The sequence below is a fragment of the Chanodichthys erythropterus genome, chromosome 3, assembly GCF_024489055.1.
Source record: "Chanodichthys erythropterus isolate Z2021 chromosome 3, ASM2448905v1, whole genome shotgun sequence".
Lineage (NCBI taxonomy): Eukaryota > Metazoa > Chordata > Actinopteri > Cypriniformes > Xenocyprididae > Chanodichthys > Chanodichthys erythropterus.
Window position 1 is genome coordinate 25,982,082 of NC_090223.1, and position 17,458 is coordinate 25,999,539.

The 17,458-nt window shown below is 37.0% G+C and overlaps 1 protein-coding gene across 1 annotated transcript in view; it reads left to right on the forward strand.

The window, feature by feature from the left end:
* Positions 1 to 1,449: 1,449 nt before the first annotated feature.
* Positions 1,450 to 17,458, forward strand: part of ntn1b (netrin 1b) — a 62,155-nt gene continuing 46,146 nt past the window's right edge. The window contains exons 1-2 of the mRNA XM_067381517.1: positions 1,450 to 1,809; positions 1,975 to 3,019. Of these exons, the coding sequence (XP_067237618.1) occupies positions 2,005 to 3,019 (1,015 nt within the window). The 5' untranslated portion in view covers positions 1,450 to 1,809; positions 1,975 to 2,004. The remainder of the gene's footprint in view (positions 1,810 to 1,974; positions 3,020 to 17,458) is intronic.

The following is a 17,458-nucleotide window of genomic DNA, read 5'->3' on the forward strand; positions in this document are numbered from 1 at the left end:
TTCCCCTGATTACGAGCCAAAGAACCACTTGTTCTTTATATATATATATATATATATATATATATATATATATATATATATATATATATATATATATATACACACACACACACACACACACACACACAAAATTTCTGTGTTTTACTGACTTAATATTTCTTAGTAACAGTGTATTCCCAAAGCAATTGCTTTGTTTTACTATTTTTTTTTTGGCTTTATTAGAACATTTTATTTGCTGTTTTATATTAGTATAAGCACAAACAATACATCAAATAAGATTTTGTTATGGTCAGAGTTTAAAATTTGATTTAATGGTTACCATTGTTGTGTTTTGCTTAATGTTGATGTTTGTGTGTGACTAAAGCAAGGTCAATCACAATATATTTGGACAACTATAAGGAGATCAAACCCCTTAAAATGTTTGTTGTTTTATCTACAATAGTATAGTGTTTATGATAGGTGTTAATACAATTTAGACTATAATTCAACATGAAATGTCAACTTATGTGATGTTCTCTCAAAACTTCCAATTGTACTGACAATTCAACATTCAAGATAACTTTGGAAAATTAGTAAATGCAAGTCTACTGCAGAAGTGAAGAAAATGAGTGAAACGTCTATTAAGAATTGCCCCACGTCAAAAAATATTTTTTGCTTGACAAAACGGTACTCAAACCAATCAAGTCTATCTTAATATATATTTTAAAAAAGGTAAGCAAAGAGAGTAAGTGAAGAGAGACCTCTGGCGAATCGCTTCTGACTATTCTCGGACAATTCTCCACTCTACCACACGGTGTCGCTGTTTCTTTATTGTGAGGAACTGTGAATCAACAAGCGTGTACGGGGCACGGTGGGTGGCCAAGGGTTGCGTAATCACAACTGCGTGCGGAATTTAATGTACATTTATGATGTGCATGTGCTATTTATTTCACTTTTCACAGATTAAACGGAGAATCCTGTAAAAAAGGGTTATGGTTTATAATATGCAATGTACAACTTTGCAAATGTGTAGCTATAACGTTGTAATTTGCATGCAATGTCCAGTGTGCTTTAGATGTATTGCACTGTATACTGTCTGCTGTTTTAGTGTTCGTTCTATTAAATTAAAATTAATTATTTTTCCATTTAGTTGTAATGAAAATAAACGTTTTATTTTGTCACTTTACACTTTTTCATAATTTTAGGTGTTGATATTTGCCAGAATTTCTCTATTTTGACACTGACTTCTTAATAATTTTTTTTTTCATATTTCATAATTTCACATATCCGTGTTTTCAATTTGTATTGTACCAAAAAAAAAAAAAAAAAAAAAAAAAAAAAAATTCTCTCCCCAAAACTGCTGTCATCGCGCACAAATAAAACGGTTTTAAGTTTAAATTTCCAAGATATAAAGTGCAGTCAAAAGTTCTCCTATAATTATAAATAACTAAAAATGCAACTAGATAAACGTGCATAAGAAATCCATTGTGCTTGCACACAGGGCAATAAAGTGCTTTACTCATGCAGGCGCACAGAGAGAATGGTAAATGACTGAACCCCCTTCCTATTGAATACAGGCAGAGCAGCAGAAAGAGAGAAGGGCTGAGCTGCGACACTCAGTCACAGAGAGGCAGAGGTGTGAATGAGTTAGGCAGAAGAAGAAAGAGAGACTTGGAAAGTAATAGCAGGTTTTCTGTTTCATATTGGTTGAAAGTGGGAAAGAGATTACAACACATCCGGGAGAGAGAAAAGAAAGGGAGAGTACCCTATAATTTCTTTTTTAGACGGGTTTGCCATACTTCTCCACCCGAGTAAAGCAGTCTCTCTGAGGTATAGTGCACTTTGTGGATTTGTCTTTAAGAAAAGTCGCCTATAATTACGCACAAATCTTTCACACACTTAGTATGTAGGAAACTCCATGCTAGATTGCATATTGCATTGCAAAACTAGTCCTTTTTTTTTAAATGCAAAACGATTCTTTTCTGTTCAGTGCAGTTTCAGGGACACTGAGGACCAGGGGTTGCAATGATAAAGATTTTGGTAACGTGCGTCTCCATGGTGTCCATCACCGCGATGGTGGCTGGTGCTCGTGGTGGATACGGAATGAGTATGTTCGCGGCTCAGTCCTCCCCTCCGGACCCGTGTTACGACGAGAACGGCAACCCCAGACGCTGCATCCCCGACTTTGTGAACTCCGCGTTCGGAAAGGACGTGCGCGTCTCCAGCACCTGCGGCACTCCGGCGTCGCGGTACTGCGTGGTGACCGAGAAGGGCGAGGAAAGATCGAGGGACTGCAACATCTGCGACGCCACGGACCCCAAGAAGACCCATCCACCTGCGTATCTGACAGACCTCAACAACCCTCACAACCTCACCTGTTGGCAGTCGGAGAACTACGTGCAGTACCCCCAGAATGTGACTCTGACGCTGTCCCTGGGGAAGAAGTTCGAGGTGACCTATGTGAGCCTCCAGTTCTGCTCTCCTCGTCCTGAATCCATGGCCATCTTCAAGTCCATGGATTATGGGAAAACCTGGGTGCCCTTTCAGTTCTACTCGACCCAGTGCAAGAAAATGTACAACAAGCCGAGCAAAGCTGCGATCACCAAGCAGAACGAGCAGGAAGCGATCTGCACGGACTCTCACACGGACATGCAGCCGTTAACAGGTGGGCTCATCGCCTTCAGCACGCTGGATGGCAGACCTTCCGCGCATGACTTCGACAACTCTCCCGTCCTGCAGGACTGGGTCACGGCCACCGATATTAAAGTGACCTTCAACCGGCTGCACACGTTCGGGGACGAGAACGAGGATGACTCGGAGCTCGCCAGGGACTCGTATTTTTACGCGGTGTCTGACCTGCAGGTCGGCGGTCGGTGTAAGTGTAACGGGCACGCGTCAAAGTGCGTAAAGGACCGTGAAGGGAACCTAGTGTGTGAGTGCAAGCACAACACGGCGGGACCGGAGTGTGACAGGTGTAAGCCGTTCCACTACGACCGGCCGTGGCAACGCGCGACGGCCAGAGAGGCGAACGAATGTGTCGGTGAGTCGTTTATTATTATCATTAAGTGCCGATGGTTTCATTAAGAAATGTTATAATGATGGTATATTCAAATATGAAAACATGCTTTTTGCTTTAAGTATTTCCCCAAAAGTCGGTCTAAAAGTCTGAGAACACACATAAAATGAATTCAAACCTGGAAATAAACGGCTTTCTTGGATTTTGAAAACAGTTGTCACTCAAATTGTAATGCTGGTGTAGTTTTTGAGGGAAGAAGTGTATTAAATTAGAAAAAGGCCATTTCATGAGTGGCCTCAGATATTTGGACTTCACAAATTGTTTAAAAGACGAGGAGGTAAAAAAAAATGCATAATGTAATCTAATTAAAGCACAAAGAACATACTTTTTAGGCAGATCGTACACGGTTTGTTTGAATTAATTGTCAGTCGTTGGTTTCATTCATTTTTTTTTCTTGATGAATTCATTAACTTAGTTCCAAAAGGAATACCAGTTAATGCAAATCTGCATACAGCATCAGATTCGTCTTCTTTAATTTGACTAAACTCTAAAAAATGCTGGGTTGAAAATAGACAAACCCAACGTGCTGGACAGTTATAAAAATGAGACAAATAATTCTTAGAGGCAACAGTAATAATTAAAAAAATAACATTTATTAATAAACAATTTAGTATTATTCATTAAACTTATTATTAAACATGTTAATAAATGTTAATTCCCAACATATTTTGGGTTAATTTTAAGCAATACAGTAATTTTTAAACAATAGTTGAGTTAAATAAAACTACCCAGCAGGTTGGGCAAACATTTAGCCCAACTGATGGGTCAAAACAACCCAAGCACTGGGTTTGTCCATTTTCAAACCATCTTGGGTTGTTTTTAACCCAGCAGAGTTTAGGAGCTCGGTTTTTCATGTAATCATTTAATATATTTTATTTTCCTATCAGCAAATCTTACAAACGTACACTGTAAAAAAGAATTGTTGGTTTAACTTAAGTTAAAGTAAGTTTTCCTTAAAATTTTTGAGTTCATCGAAATTAAAAATTTGAGTTAATACAATGAAGGCGATTGATTTACTCATCAGAAACTCAAAATATTATGTTATCTGAAGCACGTTAATTATTGAAGTTGATCTGACAAAAGAAATAATGTTGTGAAAACAAATCATGATAATATTTTTTACAGTGTATGAATAATGAAGAATGAAATTTCAATGCACACATGGTTTACTCAAAGAGGTTGTTATCAGTGCACCGAATAAACTGCGTTCATTCTAATTTAAAATATCAATGTAGATTGCAGCTTTGGTTGTAAGAAGGATAGGCCTTTTCTTCACACATTTTACGTTAGGAATACTTTAAAAAAAAGTAACTAAATTTAACCCGAAACATAATTTCACCTGACTATAATGTGTCCATGTCTTCACATGAAGCCTATTTTATGATTCTAGATAGGCCTAATGTTTGCTCTTATAACAGTAATAGTTTGATTAGATTTCCTTGCATTTAGTTACATGAAAATCATCTGATTTTCAAACATTTTTTCATACAAATTTATCTTGAAGTCTTTCACATGTCCTACAGATGGAGTCTGTTATATTGAGTTCAATGGGTGGGTGTAACTGAGTTTGGAAGTGCCTTTCAACATCCATTCTGTGGAAGGAAACATTCTGGAGGGAGAGAAAAGGCTTGTCGTGTTATTGCAAGGCAGGTGTCATTATCAGATTGAAGGAAAGATTACATCAGTTTTGTTGTTTGTTTTGGCAAGTTGAAAGTAAACTGCTTGTTTCCAGATGAAATGTTAGTTTCCCCAGTTAAAGGAAAAAAATAATATCTATGAGCATTATTGTGAAAGAACTTGGACAGGCTGAATAATTCTTCTCATTTTTCAATATTAAAATAATAAGGGCTCCTGCAGGTGTTTTATCAACATCTCTGAGTTTAAATTTCATGATAAGTTGCTGTTTTTTCGGTCTGTCACATTTACTGCCGTAAAAAGATTTCCTCTGTTCCATCCATGCCGTGTTAAGCACGACTCCATAACAAAAGCATCAAGTTGTCAGCAAGGGCTCTATCTGATGAGGTTGTTGTCACTTGGCAAAGTCAAAAAGCAAATTAAAAATGTGTGAATAGATATTAAACACTCCTGACAGATGGCCGTCACGCATATGCGAACATTGTTGCGCAGCAGATTAATGTGTGTCAGTAGGCCTGTGGTTATAAATAAAAGTTTGTTCCCATGAATGGAGAATGAGGGCACCATCATGATATGACAGATGACTGACAGAAGCTGGTTTCTCACAGTGCGCTTTTGCACGCGACAATGTAGAGCTGAAAATGATGAAGCTGTAAATGAGATCTGTGACAGAATCACACACGCACAAAAAAAAAAAAGAAGAAAGTTTTGTCTCAAACAGTTTCAAAGAGATTGTTACATCTGGTACGAATTTACTGGCTTTGATCAAATGCTTCATAATTAAGAGTACGTCTTTCCATCCGGATTCTTTCCATTCTACTCAGTAGAATGAGGTGGGCAAGGCAGGTATTTGTGGGAAATTAGGTGTAGCATTCACAGGATGATAGGAATTTTATCTAGATAGATGTTTCCGGCATTGATGTATGTTCTATACAATTCTTGACAAAAACATGCAGAGCAAAAAGCCATTATCATGACATACCAGACAGAGAAAAAACAGGTCTTGTTGTACAGTTAAATGTATTTATTTTATAGTTATATATTGTATTTTGCATTTTTGCATGATAAAACCCTTTAGATACAACTTTAAAGATCTCACTTTAGTTCATTTGCAGACACTACTAAAACAAATATCAATCAAATTCACTACTTTAAGAATACAGAATACAATAGAATTAAAATACCAATGTCACTGTTATTTGTCAATAAATTCTATCAATTATTTGATAGGAGATACTTGTCAATTATCATCACACAAAAAGCGTTTAAAATTAGTTTTTGGATTTCACAATCAGAACCATCATTCAAACGTGTGCGCTGAGATTTTTAAGACAATTTTAAATGCAACTTCCCAAAAAAAAAATAAAAAAAAAAAATCATCCAATAATTATTAAAAAAGCTCTAAAATACTGTAACAGAAATCATTCATTTACATATGTACATTCAGTCAATCTAATCAAGATCATTTGTTTCAGATAAACATTCTGTTACCAAAATAGTTAAAAAGCAAAGTATTTTTTTGATGCTGACACCTCCTCAAAAATCAAGTGCATAAAAAGTGTTTTGACACATTTTACCTTCCATAAACTGTTTTGAACATTAAGATCTTAAAGATTAAGAGTTCTTTCGGAGCTACTGATTGCTTGGTATGCGTATATGAGTAGTGATATAACAAAATCTTATCCTCAAGAAAATATTTTGAAATATTAATCTGCACAAGATCTCTCAGAAAGATCATCACTTACTGTACATGAACATGTTTTTGACACAAAACCACTCAAGAACATTTTTTTGTGTGGTTAAAAGAACTAAATGTGCCATTGAATTTAATATATCCCTCAATGCAGCACATATTAACGTTTAGAGCGACAGTATTTAAACTTTCAAGGGCAATAGTGATAAAATCTCCTTTCATAAAAGCCGAAACTTTCCTTGACAACTCACAGCATTCCTAAGACTGAACCTTTCACATAAGATTTCACTTAAAACATTTGTAGACTTGGACACTAGATGAGAATTCTGCTTATCTGTACTTTCAAAAAGTACATTTTTTTATTGTGCATAAATATGCCTTCAGCAGGCAGGAGGTTTTCAATGTGCTGTGATTAAATAAAGACCAAATTAGCTCAATCCCTCGTCCAACACAAAGTTCAGTCAAAGACTTAAAAATAGACACTAGGTATTCTGCGCTCCAGATTTATGCTCCAACTTCTAACAGGAATTGCACTAAAATGCAGTTTTACAAAACTTTGTCGTTGACTAAACGTTCACATAAGCAAGTTAACCTGTGGGTGGAAGCTAATTAAGCCAGACACAGAGCAGACGGCTGGAATTGTCGTGCCGTTGGATCTCTCTGTATTGTTCCACTGTGGTCCTCCGGGTCGTAGTGTTTTTGGCCTGCTGTGATGTGAGCAGACTAACAGGAACCGTGAGCAGATTTCTGGGCTACCATGAAGAGCTGCTCGAGGTCTGTGGACCATCTGTGGGTTTCTCAGTGGTGTTGCCGGACCATAAGTCTGATGAAAGAATTGTGCAAAAGGGTGATGTCATAAAACCTCCCGGGTCCCCCTGCACAAAACAATGACTGCTACACTCTCAGTTCCTCATGTGTGTTTTCAGGAACAATTTTAATTTTAGCAGCTTAGACCTTTTATTAACTAATATTTTTTAAATGCTTTTAGATCAGTTACTTGGTCCAATGCTGCAGTGTCACACTAAGCAATAGCTCAGACAATGCCAGGTTCGATTCCCAGAAAAAAAAAAAAAACTGAAATCCAATGCTTTCCTACTATATAGTAAGCGAAAACAGTATGCCAACAGAGTATTATGTTCGAATATATACAGTCAAAAAAAAAAAATGTTTTTTTTCCCCGATTTTTTCGATTAATTCGAATTTTTGTTTTGCCTCGATTTTATTATTTTTGGAATCGAGAAAGCGCGATTTTGAATAACAATGTTAGCAAGCGTTCAATTAGACATGTTGACAGCAATGAAAATAATCCGACCTCATGATGGCGCCGGCGCGCCTGATTAACCGCTCTCATGTGACGCTCTATGAACGTAGAACACATCAGTGTTCTTAAGCGGCTGTTCATTCAGAAATCCTTTTTTTGCGTTATAAAAATGAGACGCAGGTAGTGGAATGAGGGAAAAGGCAAAGTTATTAAACGCAAGTTGAGCTTTTTTTCCACCGTGTTTTTCCACCGTTTGATAGACGAGACGCTGCAAAAGACGCGAAACAAAAGTGCAACACCTAAACATGTCCGCCAAACACAAAAACAATAGGACAAATAGCGCAATGAAATGCAAACCTGTTTGATATTTCGTGTTTGCATGATGGTGACAGCAAAATATGTCACCATTATGAAAGCTGCTGTAGTTTTCTGTTTTTACAAAACATTTGCTGTCAATAATAGCCTTACTGGTGTTGTTTATTGCTATTTTGGCTAAGAAATATTTAGCATTTTCTTATATTATTTCTGAGTAGAATGTGTTTAAGATAAGTTTGTACAACATTTGTCTTCATATTTCAGACATATTTCTGCAAAGATATTTAACAAATTGTTTTACATTTACACCATTTTGATCACTTCAGGTGTGGTGCACTGAACTTTTTTTAACCAGATTGTTAATAAAGAGAATGTTAAAAAAAAAGAAATCGAAAATCGTGAATCGGTCAATCGTTCTGAAAAATCGAGATTTTATTTTTTTGCCATATCGCCCAGCCCTAGTTAAAAATAACCCAAGTTGGGATAAATATGGACAAAAGTATATACTACTTCTGCCGAGATGCTAAAGTGCACATTTGATGATCACTTAACTATCCCATGAGGCAGATTAAACAGATTTTTTCCTCTGTTTTAAAAAAAAATTGCGTCCACACAAGCACGGCTTTAAAAAAATCTCCATCCACATGAAAACGCAAAAACACGCAATAAAGCCATGTTGGCCAATCAGAAGCCTGGAAAAAAGTTTATTACCGGTTCCGGTAAGCTAACAACATTATCATTTTATTAAGCAGTTTATTACTATTATTATTATTATTATTCATTCCATAAACCAGAACAATACAATGAGATGTAAAGTAAAAAAAAAAAAAAAAAACATTGTCACAAACAGCGACCTGCGTAGTATATAATGGGAGAACTGTGCATGTATCTGTATATTATAAGCCCTGTTAGCACAGTTATTAGCAGCAATATTTCTGCTACGACTGGAGTTTCTAAAAATCTTGACCCTGGCCAGAGTTTTCAAAAAAGTTTGGTTTCAGTAACCGGATACCGCGTTTGAATGAATGGCCAAACCGCATAGAAAAAGCTGCGGTTTTGAAAATACCCGCGATCGTGTGGACAGGGCCTGAGTCGCTTTGGATAAAAGTGTCTGCCGAATGCCTAAATGTAAAAGAGTACAGCCCCACATACTATGAAATCTGATTGATCCATAATCCTGCTACTCATAACTATACACACAATCAAATATCTTCTGATTGGCACTGATTTCGTCTTGCCGCGCAGCAGTTTGTGGATGGACAAATTGGTTAGGACCATGTGCTACCGATGTGCCTCAAGAATATCAACGGTTATTTGTCAAAAACAGGAAATGAAATGGTTCAAATCTCATAAAACTACCTCTGTGTGATCCTTTTTCCAAAACGAAAAGAAAATGAAGCCACAAAAATGAAAACATGCAGTGATAGAAAAAAGGGGAAAGAGAGAGAGAGCAGTAGTGACTTTGAGCTGCTAATCGGAAGCAGGTGGGCTGCTGGTCAGTCCTTTAGAGCTGCTTCTGACCCCGACTGCATGGAAACTCACACATCTGCTGATACCCCTGCGGGACCCTGTAGTCAGGTGACTCGATGGCTCACTCAGGACAAATCGATTCAAATCTCAAGATGATTGTGGGACATTTGTATCAAGACAAAAAGCACAAAATCTGTAGTGTATTAAGATTTGCCATTGCTACTTCTTGAAAAGACAACTGGACTATTTATTTATATGAATAAATAAATAAATATGCAATAATGCTAGTGTAACGGATGAGAGCTGTGCTTGTAAACCTCACTCCCCTGATCTCAAGAGGCGCTCTAGCAAATTATGCAGACTCCTTGTTAGAGTACCCAACTCCCATGCCAGCGGACCCGGGTTTGAGTCCCACTTAGAGCGGGCGGTTTGAACAGGAGGGGTTACACTGGGTTAGAGGTCTGCATTCCCGCGGGACCTGATAAGATTTCTTGCTGTGCGGGATTAAATTTTGAATGAAAGGCGGATTGCGGTCGGTAACTATAGTGTACTTTAGGAGGGCGCGGGCGGTCTGACAATAACATGGTCACTCCCGAGATGCTTTGACATCAGCGCATCTGTGCTTGAGCTTGAAGTGAACAAAACTTTCTGCAGTGGTGGCGTTCACACAGTCCCCAGTTCCCTGTCCTGAGAAACCGGGCAAGATATGTTCTTTGCATTAGAGGTCTGCGCGAGTGCAGCTTCAGAGAACATTCAACCTTTGTGATCGGACTTTGGAGGAGAGACGTTATGAAACGGTCGTCAGTCAGCGGCATTCTGTTCTTGTGTGGATGTGAAAAAGCATATTAGAATGATTTCTGAAGGATCATGTGACACTGAAGACTGGAGTAATGATGCTGAAAATTCAGCTTTGCATCACTGGAATAAATTACTTTGTGAAATATATTCAAATAGAAAACAGTTATTTTAAATTGTAATAATATTTCACAATATTACTGTTTTTTACTGTATTTTTAATTAAATAAATGTAGCCTTGGTGAGCAGACGGAACTTCTTAAACATTAAAAATCTTAGTGGTTCCAAACTTTACTGTATATAAAAATGTAAACTTATTTTATTTCATCTAGTTTCTAAGCTTTAGCTAAACCTGAGGTATTAAAATAAACAGAATTAAAAACTTATAGACATTTAAAAATAAAAAAGTTTGAACTAAAATTACAATGAAAGCAGAAAAACAAAAAATCAAATCTAATAAAACATTTTAAACGAAAACTATAATAGTATCTCAATGATAAGTGTGTCAGTTTGGGGAATATCAGATGTACTTACATCAGTGTATAGGATCTGTGTATTGTTTATAATTTAACTAAATTAGATTTTAGTCGACTAAATCAACTGTAGATTTAATCGACTATAATCTTATGATATTTAGTCGACTAAAACTAGACTAAAACTTAAACAATTTCCGATGACTAAAATATGACTAAACTAAATGGCAATTTAGTCAAAAGACTATGACTAAAACTAAATAAAAATTTGCTGTCAAAATTAACACTGCTCTACACTAGGTTGTTGTGTATGGTGCAAAGTGTTCTAAATGGTTGTTAGCTCGTTGCTATGTGGTTGCTAGGGTTTTCAGGCTTTCTACTCCAAGGTATCTCCTTCAGTGCAAGTCTATGGGATTTATGCCCACTTTATCCACCAAGTTAGTTGTGCCACATCTCTCCTCGACACAAGTTATGCACAGTAGTTTAACACTTAGAGATATGGGTTTGCTCACAAGTATGAGCAAAAATGTTTCCTAATTAGAAAGTTTGTCTAATTAACATAACAAATTTATTATTTGATATAATATAATTTCAAAATTATTATAAAACTTACTTGCTATTGACTTTTTATGCTATTTTTGTCTTCTACAGAACAAGCCTTTAATAATACAGTACATTTCATTTATTTATAGTCTTTTTAAAAAAAACATCCACTAAACCACAAGCATTGTTTGACAAACCAAAACTGTAGGGTCGCAGGCTTGTGCTCTTGCGGTGAAGGAAAAAATAAAAAAAATAAAACAGAACAAGACAAAGAAAACACAAAAGGGATGTATTTTGGGATTTCAAAATCCAAACCCCTGTGTATCGGCAGTCCTCTGGGCAAAGAGCTCCATGTTTTAGGGATTTTGTTTTGTTGAGCTCATAATTCAAAACACACATGACTTATGAGCCAAAAGGCTTTGTTTGGCTTTATGGGAGTTCAGAGAAAACACGATATATCCTGGGTTTAGAGGCTGGTTAGGAGAGGTGGTCCATTTTCTGGTGGAAGGGTCTGCTTGCTTTGGCCTTCTGCTTGTTTCCCCACTAATATTTATGTTTTGAATCCCCTGTCAGTCAGTGTATATTTGCGATCGGCCTTTTGGGTATTATTTGAATCTCTTTTTGGATGTCTGTGCCGGCGTTTCATCCCAGGGGTGGAAACTCTTGCCAGAGCTTTCCGGCAGTTTTCAGGTTCTGTGATGATGTCACTCTTGAAATACACTTGTTTTGGGAAAATGAAACATCATCTGTGAAATACTGAAATCGAATAAAATGGTTCTGTTGCAGCATAGTACTGTAGTACAGTATGGATATCAAATGGTAATACCATTTCACTACGATACTGAATGAATGACATGGATATACTGTATAGGCCAGGCAAATAAATCAGCCCATATTTGACCATTTTGGTATTTTGAGAAGCCAGTAACCATAGGCTAATGAACAGGAAAATAAACATTTTAATAGTAATTTATTATTTATTAAATTGGATCATTTATTTAAAGTAATATATCTGTCATCAGCCATCCTCATAATAATATCGGCCATTAACTCATTACTATAAATCATGATATTTTCATGCTACTCTATGAAAGTCAAAGAATACCATGGTATTGCCATGCCACATGTACATATGTCCCGGAAAAAGCATCATTTAAGTATTTAAACACACCATATGTCTAAGTATTGTTTGCAAAACTGGTGACACAGTATGTTGACAGTGCTAACATTCTTTCAGTGGGCAACCACAACAGCAGCTCAGAAGTAAACATGTATTTTGGGGTTAAAGGGTCCTACATAGTTTTGTATGGTGAGATGTGTGTTTCTATTGGTTTGCTGTGCAGGTTTGAATCTTTTTGGCCTGCATCTGTGATAGCGCTCTGGCTAAAAGCAGGACCACCCTGAGCTAGACATAGAAAAGGTGGAATAATGAATGCTAGAGTAAATGGACACATTTTGTGCTTGCTCTCTCTCTCACACACACAGACACACGTTTTTGGATTACACATACTGGCACACACAAACACAATTCATGCTTCATGACTTAACACAATGGACACGTCGCCAAAAAGCCTTTTGTACCGCCACATGACCAAGCCAGGGTTAGAAACACACAGATGATCAGATTCCTTTACTAATACGCACTTTATGGTATTTGTCTAGCCAATTACCCCAAATTCCTTTCAGATCTGCTAGGACAGCTAACATTTGTAGCCTAGCTAACACTTTCAGACTAGCCTCCCCAACACTGCTGTTACCTTCAGTACAAGTTCACCCCACCAACAAACATCAAAGGCCGCATTTGCAGTGAACGCAGAAATGAATGCAGTCCAATCATGACTACATCTGCAGAATGGCTGCCAATGGGGAGGAAATGATGGATGAAGATCTTCTGTCATTGGCTGCTGAGAGATGATTCAGGCAGAGTCGCGCTCTCCCGCTGGGTGGCCCACATACTGTCAGAAAGCAGAGGCAATTTCAAGCCACAATTACTATTCTGCATGTTTTACCATCTTAGAAGATCAGATTTCTGTCTGTAAAACAAGTTTAGGATCATTGCTGTGTATTTGCGGCTTAGATGTTATGCAGCTAATAAAGTGAAATGAAACATTTGCTATGCATTTAAATTCCTTATGTTATATATTTCAAGAAAATTGTGCTTCTTTCTGAGATACATCACATACGGATGGTAAATGCAGATACTATAGGTTCAATGGTCATTAGATTATTGTTGATTTTATCCATCAGCCTTGGGTTACATCTGGAGAAAAGTTGTTTCAAATGGCAAAAGATGTAAAAAATCTAAAAAGATTTAGGTTTTCATATTCAGAGTGTCTATTTACTAAGTGCAAATAACGTCCCTTGTTGGCAAATGCTATTTACACTAGCACTGCCCACCAATGTCTGGTTAGGCCAGTGAAGTTAAAAAAAGACACAGGGAATTCAGTGTTTTCAGTGTTGCAGCAGTCATGAGCATGCCTCGCAAACCTGGCTTTTAACGCGATCAACGAGGGTTTGAATCCGCCTTTTGCCGAGCGCGCATTTATTTTCAATAAAAATGAAAATAATGTTCTAAAAGTGGAAATAACTTGACTGTTACGTAACAGTCGGGATCATTAATATGTACGACCCCAATATTTGCATATGCCAGCCCATGTTCAAGGCATTACACAAGGGCAGCCAGTATTAACGTCTGTATCTGTGCACAGCTGAATCATCAGACTAGGTAAGCCAGCAAGATAAATAGTGAAAAATGGCAGATGGAGCAATAATAACTGACATGATCCATGATATCATGATATTTTTAGTGATATTTGTAAATTGTCTTTCTAAATGTTTTGTTAGCATGTTGCTAATGTACTGTTAAATGTGGTTAAAGTTACCATTGTTTCTTACTGTATTCACGGAGACAAGAGCCGTCGCTATTTTCATTATTAAACACTTGCAGTCTGTATAATTCATAAACACAACTTCATTCTTTATAAATCTCTCCAACAGTGTGTAATGTTAGCTTTAGCATTATCAAACTCATTCAGAATCAAATGTAAACATCCAAATAAACACCATACTTACGCGATTAGACATGCTGCATGACGAATACTTTGTAACGATCCATTTTGAGGGTTATATTAGCTGTGTGAACTTTGTTTATGCACTGTTTAAGGCAATGAGCTCCGTGGTTGGGGAGTGTGAGAATTTAAAGGGGCCACAGCCCTAAATCGGCGCATATTTAATGATGCCCCAAAATAGGCAGTTATGAACAAAATTAATAAAAAAATTCTATGGGGTATTTTGAGTTGAAACTTCACAGACACATTCAGGGGACACCTTAGACTTATATTACATCTTTTAAAAAGACATTCTACGGCACCTTTAAAAGTGTGTATTGGGTAGGTTTAGGGGAAGGTGTAGGGAGGGTTTTTATTCTTCCAATAAGGCAGCATCCATTTAAAGGGTCAGTTCACCCAAAAAGGAAAATTCTGTCATTCTATGATATTATTGCATCCTGTTAATGTACAAAAATACTGAGGTGCAAATAGTATCTGCCAATATAAAGTATAGATAGTTACTATTTACTCGTATTGCAAAGAACTCATACTTACACGGTGTAAATAGCATCTATCACTAAAAAAATATTTTATTTACACTTAGTGTAAATAGAATCTATTGCCATTTGCACTTAGTGCAAATATCCGCTGCCTTTTATAATTGGTTATGCTTTATTTCAATGGTCCACTTTAGACACTCTACTATAAGTAACTTTACAACTACAGTACATGTCAAATAACTCTTATTAAAGTATTAGTAGACTGTTTTAGTAGTGGAATAAGTTGCAAAGTTACTTATTGTCAGTAGAGTGCCTGTTGGGGAGCATCAAAATAAAGTGTTAGCAGATATTAAGTAGCAGTTTACTAATACTCTAATGAGAGTTAGCTGACATGTAGTTGAAAAGCAACTTACAGTTAGTAGAATGTCTAAAGTGGACCACTGAAATAAAGTTTTATTTCCTTATTTTACTGGCATTCCGCACATACTGAAATCTCAATGGATAAAAACCTCACTCCATCCCATCATGACATCAAATATTTTCTCACCGGCTGTGATTTCATCACTTCACGTCAGCATTCCGCTTTCAGTGTGGAAAATGTTTTTCTATTCAGTAAATGAATACAGAAAAACATATTTTTTGGAAACTGGTGAATCCTTCCTGTGTAAGCGAAGCTTTTAGCTGGAGACATTTCAAATCACGCCAAAGACTTGAGCCCTATTACTGGTATATTTGTCCAGATAGCGAGCTCTATTTCCGCAGGATAACTCTGTTGAGATATGTCATTTGCCCTCTACACTCTCTAATGGAAAACAGAGTGAATTGTGTTCAACACAACAAAACACAAACGTCAAGATCACTCAGCAGCTGCTCGGTAGAGTCAAGGGTCTGAGCTAAAACACTGGCCATTTCCGTAGCACACTCTCATACACTATAAATACCCAAAACTTGAATGCATGTCCAGCCCACAAACATACATACAACTACTTCCAGTGTAAATACTGCACCTTGATAATGTGCGTGCTGAAATAAAGATGTGCCACTTAAGCATACAGTGCAAAACAGACCTGATATGTAAATGTTTTGTGAATGTACAACTCATCAGTGTTGCAAATACTTCAAATATTCGGCGGAGCTGATGCGCCACATTGTGTTGACAGATGCGGAAAGCCGCTCAGAGAGCGATGACATATTGCATGTTGGTGTTGCCAAGGGTTACCAGACAAACAGTTGCGCAGGTCAGAGCATTGTGTGTGCTCTCTTGCTCAGGATGTAATTGGCTTCAGTGTGTTTCCTGGGACAACACACTTCTGGCTCATAGCAGGAAGTTCTTTCCCTCTTCCTTTCCCACCCTGTTGCTGGAAGCCACCTAGCTACAAGTGTGTTTCATTATAAAGTGTACTGCATGTGTCACAGTGCGCCATAGGCTTTCTTTACACAGTTGTCATTTCATATTATAACAAAGAATGGTGCAGCTTGAAAACATGTGGCTTTTGGAAGTGATCAGACTTAGGATTTTTGATTAAATATTTTTTTCTGATTAAAATATAGAAGTGCTGGTACTGCGTATAGAGGATATTTAACTCAAACAATTCAACATATGTCAGGAGGAGTTTGTGGTGTTATGTACGACACGCCAGCAACAAAACCACAGTTAGGATGAATGGTCTCCTGGAGTTTGTAATTTACAGCTCTGCTACTCTGCGTCTTGTCCGCGGTGGGGTAACTGCAGCTAGAGCGGGTGGCAGATTGGTTGAGGTTCAGCTCGCTGTGGCGTCTACAGAAAATACACCTCCATCCTCCAGAGTTTCATCTCATTTTCTTGGAGCTTCTATAATTGAGTCTGACTGACAGCGGGCTACTGCTCTCTGTTCCTCAGGCAAACTTTTAATTAGTAGCTCTAGAAACACCTTCATATTCTTCGCCTGCTGTCTTTACTTGGGTTTGGCTTATAGATATGTACATCTCCTAGTATTGTTCTGTGGTAAAGGTTAGGGTTATGCTTAAAAAAAATGTTAAATGTGAAAAACAGATCACTGTCATACTGTAATACAAACGGCTAAGATCTTAAAGGGGTCATAGCATGGCATTTTTTTCATTTAGAGTTCCACTTATGTTTGGAATAAGACTTTTTTTTTTTTTTTTGCAGATCATAGCCTCAATAAAAGACTTTTTCCACTTAATGTAATTTCAGAACTCAAAACATACTCTTAAGTTTTCAAATTCCATTAAACTCTCTCTCTCTCTTTTTTTTATTTATTTATTAAAAATATAAAAAATCTTAACAGATCAAGGAAAATTTGATTCCACATGATATGACCCCTTTAAGACATTCTTGTGCAGTGAGACACTTTTTCTGCATATTCTGCACAGATTTTGGAAGAAAACCGGTGGAATGGATTTAAACGTAGTAAAATTTAAAGCATAAGTAAAGCATATTTAAACGAGCCATTTTGTGAATTCTATAGGGATACACTGATATCAACATGCTACCTGATACTGAAAAGGAAACATTTTCATGCTATGAATGATAACCAAAAAATGGCTTATATAATTTTATTAAACACTCAAATGAAAAAAATGCAATTTTATGCAAATATCTATCAAAATGCCTAACTAACCCTAACCTCTTAATTTACAAGAGGAATTTACTGAATTGCCATTCAACACA